This window comes from Theobroma cacao, chromosome 10 (assembly GCF_053813885.1).
Source record: "Theobroma cacao isolate CCN51 chromosome 10, ASM5381388v1, whole genome shotgun sequence".
Lineage (NCBI taxonomy): Eukaryota > Viridiplantae > Streptophyta > Magnoliopsida > Malvales > Malvaceae > Theobroma > Theobroma cacao.
Window position 1 is genome coordinate 25,096,152 of NC_142648.1, and position 10,420 is coordinate 25,106,571.

The following is a 10,420-nucleotide window of genomic DNA, read 5'->3' on the forward strand; positions in this document are numbered from 1 at the left end:
TTTTTTTCAAACAAAACAAAAGTTAGCTTGATTTTGAGGCTGAGTCGGTTGATTCATCCTATAACTCCCAAAAATTAGCTTGCTTTTGAAGCCAAGTTCTCATTAATATAAATACCCTTTTCTATAATGTACAAAAATTTTAATCATTCTTAAATCTTAATTTTTCACTTTTTTTGAAGAAATTGGGTTATCATCACTGATTTTCGTCTTCAAAATTTTTATCAATTTCAATTCACACAAATCACAGATAAAAACGTCAAAGTAGCTGCAAAAGAATACTTCAAGTTGGGAAATATTGACAAGACTATTCAACAAGAGTTTGCAGCACTTGATTTGAATCTCGAATTACGAATAGTGCAGAAGTACATTGCTGCCTACCTCGTTCATAAGTTTGCTTCGATGCTAAACCTTTGTAAAAAGATGTAGATGGACGACACCAAAGTTTTGTATTCGATTCTCTTTATCGAAGATTATTCTTTCATAGTTGATGTTGCTATGATAAAAAAAACATTATAAGAAAGTGACGCTCTTAGTCCATGCTGACAATAATAATTCGATCGCAGCTGAGGATACTTTCAAGATTGTTCATCAAGCTTGACAAACTCTCTTATCTTATCACAATAAAAGAAGAAGAACAACTTAACGGGATGGAGTGAAATCTCTTTTTTTTTTTATTTGAATTACATTTTTACATGTACTCAAAATTTTCATAAAAAATAATGTAGTTGGTTTTGATTTTGTTCTGATTTTATTTTTCTACTATTTTACATGATTTTCAAGTTTTCGTCCCAAGTTTAGGAATGAAAATATGTTATTAATTTTAAATATAGACAGAATAAAGAATTTATTCATGGGGATTCATATTTAGCATTTCCATCAGTTGATTTCTTTGACCTCCAACCTAGTGCTTTGTTTTCATCCAAGTTGGGACCCCAAAGACTTAAGTTGTTACTGTTTTTTTCTACAATAATTCTTCCTTATCATCTTTCCGTGATCGATGTTTGACAGCGTTTACCAAATTATGTAAATTTCAAAAGTTAAAACAAAACGTCAAATGTTTCAATAATTTAATAATAATTCCAATAATAATAAAATTAAAGTTGAATTTTGTTTAACTATCTATTCCAATCTCTCTTAATAAGTAGTATTATATATCTTTATTTCTTTTATTTTCATTCATATTTAATTAAATTAGATAATAAATTGAATGATCGTGAATGCTTTTTTTTTTTTGTTTATATATTTGTATTGAAAAACAAGACAATTTCTCTTCAAGTAAGTAGCTGGAAGGGTTTTATTAGCCCAGCCAAAGGCGACTAGGCAAAAGAAGTTACAAATACAAATCTCTTTCAAAAGGAAATTAAGACAAACACACATCAATTTCCATATAACATTACAGGCATAAATAAATTAAAGTTTGTTCATCAGGGCATCGCCCTAGATCACAGTGTAGCTGTACGTGAATTAATTTTTTTAAAATTTTTTAACATGAAATATATTCACTTATAATTAAATTAATATTCATATACATTAAGTTTTAATTTTATACGTCCGACGCCGAGGTGACTGTGAAAGTTAGTATTAACAAATTAACAAACCTATACAAATTAAAAAAAAAAAGTCATATGTCTAATTTGGATTTATATAGACTGTTATTATTTTAGAAAGCATATAATTAGATATATTTTTTTATTAGAGTGGTATATATTGTACAAAGTTCATATATAAATCTCCTTTGAATTGAAATTTTACTTTATATTTTTTAGTTGTCATCGTTCTTCAGTATTGATGGGCTTCTTGCTCCATATATATATGGACAATTGGATTTTTATAAAGTGGAACTTGGTTATAAAGTTGAAGGAAAGTCCAGAGACTAAAATTAAAGTTAAGCATGTCATGCATATATATTACTTCCTACTTGTTTGATGACAAAAGGAAAGCATATCCCATGAGAAATCAACTAAATTGGAAGAATCAATTTAAAACTTTAGCAAAATATTGAAAATTTGACATTCAATTAAACATTTAAAGTGCAAAACTAAACTAATTAATTACTTATAAAAGTAGATTTATATGAATTTGAATATTTAGTTTAATAGTAGGTGCATCTTAATTTATTAAAATCCAATGTATTTCAAAAGGTAAAAGAAGTTGTATCAATGACAAGTGCTTGGTGGTCCTCTTTAGTTCTATCTCATTGGTTAAGACCTTCCCAATTTTTTTTTAAAAAAAAATCAATAGGCAGGGTTATATATCATCTTATTTTGTTGTTTCAACTAGTTTTTAATTAGGAGTGATCACTCCAAAATTTCTTCTCTATTATAAGAAGAGTATACCAAAATAATTTATTTGGTATAAACAAAGTATTTTCTTTTTAAGTTCTCACAAAAAGATCTTCTCTCTCTCTTTCTCTCTTAAATTAGGGAGAGAAGATTTAAGTCTTGATGAGTTTAACTTCTAATTAGGTTATTTAAGATATTTTATACTATTGATCTTTGAGGTTTTAGCATATAGTTATACCAAATACAACTGTATTAAAAAAAAAAGGTTAAGACCAAATTTATCACTATTTTTTGGGTCAATTTTAAATTTTACCATTGTACTTTAATTGCATTGAATTTTGTCGTTGTATTTTTAGTTTTATTGATTTTTGAATAAAAATAAATAAATTAACAAAATTGCCACTTGCATTAATAAAACATTCTAATTCCATTACTTGTTCTCCAAAATCAATGAAATCTTATAGTAACAAGGGATGGTAAATCCTCGACTGTGCCTTAATTGTTAATGAAGTCATTGCTCCATGAAAAAAGATAGGAAGGGTGGCATTTTTTTCAAGATCAACTTTGAAAAGTCCTTTTATTGTGTTGATTGGTCCTTTCTTGACCTTGTCATGATGAAATGGGCTTTGATAGTAAATGGAGGGCATGGATCCAAGCCTGCATCTCGTCCGCTAACATCTCGATTCTTGTTAACGTTGCTCCTACTTGCCAATTTAAGATGAAATGAGTCTTACGTAAGGGCTGCCCCATCTCTTCCTTTCCTTTTCAACTTTGTTGGAGAAGCCTTGAGTATTTTAATTAACAAAGCTTCCGAAAAGGAATTGATCAAGCCCTTCAAAATGAGCAATAGTGATCTGGAAATCTGCCACCTCCAATCCGCTGATGATACAGCCTTTACCCTCCAAGCAGATTTGGACATCTTACTCAACACTAGAAGAGTCATTTGGTGCTTCCATATCATCATTGGTCTTCACATCAACTTTCATAAGGGCTTTCTCTACGGGGTTGGCATTGGCCAATCTACTCTCGCTGACTGGGCAACAATCATCAACTGCAAAACTGACTCTCTACCTTCTTCGTACCTTGGCATCCCTCTTGGTGCCAGCCAGAGTTCCCTTCATGCCTGGCAACCGGTGATTGATAAACTTGAAGCTCGCCTCTCATGCTGGAAAGCTAGAAAGCTCTCCATGGGAGGTCGAATCACCATTCTTAACTCGGTCCTTTCTAGCTTGCCAATCTATTTTACGTCTCTATTTCACATTCCTGCAAGAGTTAGAGATAAGCTTGAAAGGCTGCAACGGAGGTTCCTTTGGAGCGGATCGTCGCCCTCGAGAAAGATCCACCTTACCAACTGAGAATCAGTATGCCTCCCTAAACCTCTCGGTGGCCTCGGTGTTATTAATTTACAACTCCAAAACCGAGCTTTACTTAATAAATGGGTCTGGCGCTGCGAAAATGAACTGGACTACCTTTGGAGATCTCTCATTGATGCTAAAACCGGCGGTAACCACCGTAGGCTTCCCTCCCAATGAGTTTTCTAACAAGTGCTCTAAATTATGAAAAAACATAGTTAGCCCACTGAATTCTTCCAATAGCTTTCACACTGTCCCCAACTCTGGTTTTAGCATATGTATTGGCAACGGTAAACGTGTTGACTTCTAGAATGATAGGTGGATAAGTAATCTGACTCTCAAATACTTTTTCCCAAAGATCTATGCCTTTTCCAATAACAAAAAATAGAGTGGTTCAAGAGTTTGGAAATTGGCCTAACCATATCTGGAGATGGGATATCCAACTCCGTCAGCCTCTCTTGGGTTGGGAGGTTGATCAATGGCAAGACTTCCTTTTTGTCATCAACCGCAAATCATTTGGGGAAAACTTTGATGACGAACTTATCTGGGAAAGCTCCACTAACAGGTTCTATTTTGCTAACTCCTATAATATTACCATTAGCTCTCAGGGTTCCTTTTCTAGAATTTGGAAGTAGGTTTGGACTAGCCTCGCTCCCCATAAAGTGGAGGCTTTTTGCTGGCTGGTTCTTAAAGGCAAACTTGCAGTGAAGGCTAAACTTGTTAAAAGAGGCATGATCTCTCCCACCTCCACCAGCTGTATCCTCTGTCATTCGTATCCCCGAAGCTGTCAACCTTTTTGTTTTCACTTGCCACGAATCTTGGTTAATTGGGACCAAGTAGTGCAAGTTTGTGGTGCATCAACTGGTTTAGACATCAAGACCCCTCAATTTGCTTCCAAGCTTGGAATGACTCTCTCATACCCCCAAGCAAAATGCCATTATGGAGGCTTAGTTTCTTCGCCATTTTTTTGGTCTATTTGGCTTTTTTGAAATGACATTGTTTTCAATGGCAAACAATGGGACGATAATCAAGTTTTCGACATAGCTCGTACGAGAATTGCCTTGTGGGCCAAAGCAAAATGGCCATCCTCAACTCCTCCCACTTTGACATTTTCCACTCTCCTAACCTAGCCATTGTTGTTGGTAAACCGAAACCACCTTCGGTCACTGCTTGGTGGGCCTGCCCTCCCTCTAACCTTTTTAATACAACATCGATGGAGCTTCCTGTGGATGTCTAGGCAATGCCGGGATTGGTGGGGTTCTCAGAGACAGCAATGGTTCAATCAAAATGCTCTTCTCTAAATTTGTTGGAGTCACAGACTCAAACTCAGCCGAACTCCTTGTTGCCAAGGAAGGCTTCCTTACATTCTGGGCTTCTCAATAGTCCTCTTCCCATCCTTTGATCATTGAGAGTGACTTTTCAAACGTTGTTAAATGAATTAACTCCCCTCATTCATTACCATGGAGAATGAGGCCTACCCTATTTCAGATCGAGTCGCTTAAACACAATCTCATTAATTGGAGTATCACCCACATCCCAAGGAATGCTAATGACATGGCCGACAACCTGGAAAAATCTGGTGTCCTCCGTCAAGCGGATTTCTTCGTGGTTATTGGCTAGTTCCATCTCATGTAATTCACTTTTTCTGCTCCTTTTGTGGCTAGGATTTGTGATTCCCCAACTGCCTTTTTGCCTTGCAGTTGGAGAGGAACTTTTGTTTCCCTTTTAGCATCAACTGAATGCTTTGTACGAACTCTTTGAGGCCACTAGTTCACCTATGGTCCTCTTTTACAATCATAGCTATTGCCTTTCAAAAAAAAAATTTAATAAAATTAAATTATAGTGATAAATTAAATTCAATATATTAAATCATAATATAATGATAAATTTTACTTTAATCCTTAAAGAAAAAAAAAGATAATGATATTTTGTTGTAGATGATCTTTGTAATTAAGTATCACAAGTACCATTATACCGAACATAACAATTACCGATTTGAAATAGTGATAGGAAAGGTCGTCTAATTCTAATTCTAATTATCTAATAGGAGAGGTGAAGTACTTAATAAAGGTAGTGTGGGCATATAAGGCTATAACCAAAGCATATAGGCGAAAGTTAACCACAATTTAGGCCTTAGGGTGAGTTAGGCATCGAGCTTGGAAAGTGCTTTAACTTTAATTCCCAACACTCTTCCAATTTGGTATTTTCCAAAGTACCTCCCAACGTGTTTTTACATTTGAAAAAGCAACTTTTTGAGATTGAAATTACATTTTCGACAAAATTTTGTATGAATTATTCTGTTGTGTTCTATCAGGTATTTTTGATGAATTTTCAACAAAAAATTTTATCAAAAATAATTTGTTATTTTATATTTAGACATATTATGTATTTTTTTGTCATCAAATTAACACATGATACCCCTTTTTAACTTTTATCACACCGATATCAAACACTTGTAATATAATTGAATGACCTTACTTATATCAATTATCATTTTCAATAAGAATCGATTGATAAAGAATTTTTTCATTAAAAATAAATATAGGCATTTTTTTATATAAGAAAACGCAATCGTGACTCAAATCTAGGGATTGATTTTTATTCACATTTCATTATCACTGGAGTTGTGACCTAGAAATCAAGTGGCGTCAAACAAAAGCAGTTTTAATCGAAGTTGATTAGCGTCAACAAAGGGCGTTTTTCCATTTAGAATATGCATAATATAGATGCTCTCAACAAGTGATCAGCCCACTTCTCTTTTTCTATATTTTTCCATTGTGAATCAATCAAATACGACAAAAATATATATATATATATATATATATATATGTATAAATATAATGCAATAAAATAATATATGGGTAAAAAAATGAATTAAATAGATATTAAATAGGTTTTATTAAATCCAAAATGAGTTTCCTTTATTACTGATTCAATTTGATATTATCATCAGCTAAACAAATTAATTAATGTTTAATATATATATATATATTTATTTATTTATATACCCACACATATACATATACATAAATGAAAGTAAATCATTAAATAAAAAGGTAAATCAAAAGCTATGACAAAATGAGGACCCATAATAATGAGGCAGCTTTTGCTTATGCATATCATTTGTCATATGTATAAATGCATAAGTGATCACAGAATCTGAAGGAAATGAAGCATTTGATAAATTAAAAATTATAGAGTAAGATACTATTACTTGCTTTGTTTATTTCTTAATGCTTAGATATTGTTTTATAAGTATCCACACATGGAAGAAGATATTATTCGTAAAGAATTAATTACTAGCAAAAGTCAAGGATGCTCACTAAGGAAATAAAAAGTTGTGAAAGTTTCTTTGGACCATAAAAGGGGAATGTAGATAATGGTTTAAATTGGCTAAAAGGAAAAGATACTGATAGTGATTTTCATATGCAGATACCCTACGATATTTATATTAAATATAGGCATAATACATGGAAGTTTTTTAAATTATTTTAAAAATTTTAAATAAATTTTTATTTTTTTATTGCATTTATTAAAGTCTTTATACTTTAACTTTGTGTCAAATAGACTTTTATAATTAACGATTTTTTGAAATAAAAAATTATGAAATCGCTTCATTCAACAACTTGCTGGAGCAAGTTTTTAAATTGGCCCTTTGCCTAACCTAACAAAACAAATTAATCATCAAGTCCTAAATCAAAAACAAAACCATTGAATCTTACATTTTCACAATTCGAAAATAAGTTTCTACCGGTTATAATTGACTTTGATTGGAATTTGTAGTGTAGTATCTCCCACCAAAATATTATGCAAACTAGATGTCAAAAGCCTATAACTAGAGACATCAACAATGTTCAAGATTTTGCAAGCATTAAGTCCAAAGCATTAGTCAATAATGATTAACAGTTGATTGGTTGTCATTAGTTAAAATATTATTTACTATTTTTATATTTACGTGACATTAACATGCAAGATGAAAATACTATATGACGATGTTATTATGTTAGATCAACATGCCATGTCATCATCCACTATGATATGTCAATATGTCACATCAACGTCACATAGTATAAAATGACAAGTGATATTTTAATTAAGAACAGTTAGTCAATTATTGGTTATAAGAACTTATTTGATTTAAAATAAAAATATAAGGACTTAATTGAATGTAATAAAAAAATAAGGACTTTTTGAATATTTTGAATATTTCATAAGTTTTTTCTTAGATATTATGACTTAAATATATTCCAATAGATAATTATTTTAATCCTTAAATTGATTTATTTTTGTATTTTCTGTTAAACAAAACAACAGATAATACCTAATATGACACTTGAATATTTGGTTTAATAATTGGTATATATATATAAGTAATTGAGTTTGAATTTTTTTTCTTTTTTTTTAATTATAATTGTTTCTTTTCTCTCCATCCCCCTCCACTTGAGTCAAACATATGTACATAGTGGAAAACAAGACAAGAAATACTTTGTCTTTAACAGGCCATTGAAACATGGAATTGATACAAAACCAGTCAATACATAACATGAAAACTGATAGAGCTTCGAATTTAATTGAAGTGGAATATGCAAAATTAAATAAGCTGCATATTCTTCACTTCTAAAGCAAGTCTTAGATTTTTCTTAATAAATTAAAAACTTCTTGTACTATACATCCATTTACTATATGATGCAGGTACAATTTTCTTTGCATAAATATACTTAAAACATTTCTCTATAAGAGAAGCTGAAATTGAGGTAGAAATTGCTATTTACCTACCCCATTTTCTTTATCTAATTAATTAGCGTATTACAAGTTAAATATCTTCCTCATGAACCCTTAACTCCAAAAGTTCCCCTCTTTCTGCCACTCCCTTGTTCATTGTCAATACACAATTCTATACATACATATATATAATTAGCTTTCACTAATCATCATCAACTTCTTCCAATCCGCAATGAAGAATCAACTCCTTTACTTGACCCTGCAAAGAGCCTAGCAATTTCCAATTGGGTGTTGGCAAGGATCTCAGTTCTTTTGAGGTCCATTTCACCTCTCTTAGCCTCAGCTTCAACTCTCATTTTCTCTATTTCTCTCATGGTTTCCATCCTTGCTTGTTCCGACTTCAGTACTACTTCTGCTAGCCACCGAATGCTCTCAGCTATCTCCCACTCCTCTTTTTTCCTCCTCTTCTTTTTCTCCATTTTCATCTTCAGTTTCTTGGACCTGAGCTTTTCCTTGTCACTGTAAAGAGCTGGTGTGCTGCTATCTGTCTCCATGGCAACCTTGTCCGACAGATGGTCTGACAATTTCGTTCCTGCTCCATCCTCCTGTTAGGAAAGAGGCCAGCAATGTTCTTAGCCAAAACGGTTTTATTGCTTAATCTACAAGAGTTAACCATGGGAAACATGTTAAAATGGTTTTTCTGAAAAGAACAAATTTGTACGTTGTCTGCAATGATTTTTGTTTCATTTTAAAGCTGCCACCCCTCATCGAAAGTGTAGTTAAAAGCATAGGTGTTCTATATCAAAAATGGTTGCACACCTTTATTAATATACACATTCACCTTTCTGTTTTTGACTAGCATTTACTTTTCTGAAAATAGGACTGTAACTTAGTAATTACATCATATCAAGTCAAGATAAAAACTTAAAATTCTACTGAAATCATCTTCTTTTGTATTTTTTTGTTCATCATGCATCATGCTCTTACAAGATTATCTTCATGAAGTTATTCAAAAAGTAATACTAATGATCCATATAAATAAATTTAACTTTATTCAAGGAGTTTTGGGGGTTAAAAATTTTATCCAGGGATAACATATATTACTATAACAAACACAGTAGGCAAAGATAATTCTTACTGACCTTGGGTATCCTATCAACACCATTGGACCCATGCGAATTTTGTGCAGTTCCAGGAACCTGGGGAGGGATAGATGGTGGTGGTAGTGGTGGTGGTTGTTGATGCTGCAGCACCACCACCATGGAGGGCTCTGACAACGTTAAAGGAGGGTTAGTGGAAAGTGGAGCAGGTGCTTGAGGCACTGCTGATGGTGGCTGCAGCTGTAGTGGTGGTTGTGGAGGAGGAGGTGCACTGCCACGAAGTAAAAGGTCAAGCCGTGGATACAAAGGCCAAGAAGATCCATCAGCAGTAGCAGACTCTGATCGATACCTCTTCTTCATGGACTCGATCTTGTTCTTGCACTGAGTTTGGGTCTTTGGAGACTTGGTACAATTAGCACGAGCCGAAACATAGCGTGCAACATCTTCCCAGTCATGACCCTTGAGCTTGGCTCTATTTCTAAGCACCCATTTGTTCTCGTAAGCCTCAAGTAAGCTCGAAACGGCTCCTTCACTCCATTCATCACGTTTAAGCCTGTCGTTGCTACCGCCGCCTCCACCACCACTACCGCCACCAATCACCGCAGTGCTTCCAGGATGTTTTTTAGGTGAACAGTCTTCTTTGGTGATGCTATTGGCGTTATTATTAGAGAGGAGAGATGGGTTTTCTTGGTTAGTTTCTTTGTCCATCTCTCCCCATGCTAAACCCAAATAACTTTATCTCTAGTTTAGCTGTTAACATGTATACACACCATCAAAGAAGTTTAAGCTCACAAAAGTCTTTGTGGGGTAGAAAGAGAGGGTAATGAGAGAACCACTAGCATTAGAGAGAGAGAGAGAAAAAGGTAGGGGTGGGGGGGAAAGGAGGGGCTAGGCTAGAACTAGTGGGCAACCAAAGGGCGAGAGTGAAGGTGAGATTGTGAGAGTGAGAAAGAGAGCCACTAGC

At 33.5% G+C, this 10,420-nt stretch overlaps 2 protein-coding genes across 2 annotated transcripts; one reads left to right on the forward strand and one right to left on the reverse strand.

Moving 5' to 3' along the window:
* Positions 1 to 3,121: 3,121 nt before the first annotated feature.
* Positions 3,122 to 3,637, forward strand: LOC18587173 (uncharacterized). The gene has a single exon (XM_007010869.3). It carries the CDS (start codon positions 3,122 to 3,124, stop codon positions 3,635 to 3,637), a length of 516 nt encoding a protein of 171 aa, XP_007010931.3.
* A 4,736-nt stretch (positions 3,638 to 8,373) lies between these two features.
* On the reverse strand, positions 8,374 to 10,420 carry LOC18587174 (sequence-specific DNA binding transcription factor). The gene is made up of 2 exons (XM_007010870.3): positions 9,499 to 10,420; positions 8,374 to 8,961 (listed from the first exon to the last, which is right to left on the reverse strand). Exons 1-2 carry the CDS (start codon positions 10,162 to 10,164, stop codon positions 8,569 to 8,571), a joined length of 1,059 nt encoding a protein of 352 aa, XP_007010932.1. The 5' UTR covers positions 10,165 to 10,420; the 3' UTR covers positions 8,374 to 8,568.

What these genes read in the sequence shown, in the direction of transcription:
- LOC18587173 (XM_007010869.3), top strand. Translation starts at nt 3,122, where the DNA reads ATGAGCAATAGTGATCTGGAAATCTGCCACCTCCAATCCGCTGATGAT.
- LOC18587174 (XM_007010870.3), bottom strand. Translation starts at nt 10,164, where the DNA reads ATGGACAAAGAAACTAACCAAGAAAACCCATCTCTCCTCTCTAATAAT. An exon ending in GTGTTGATAGGATACCCAAG is followed by an intron (nt 8,962 to 9,498) that starts GTCAGTAAGAAT and finishes CTTTCCTAACAG; the next exon opens with GAGGATGGAGCAGGAACGAA.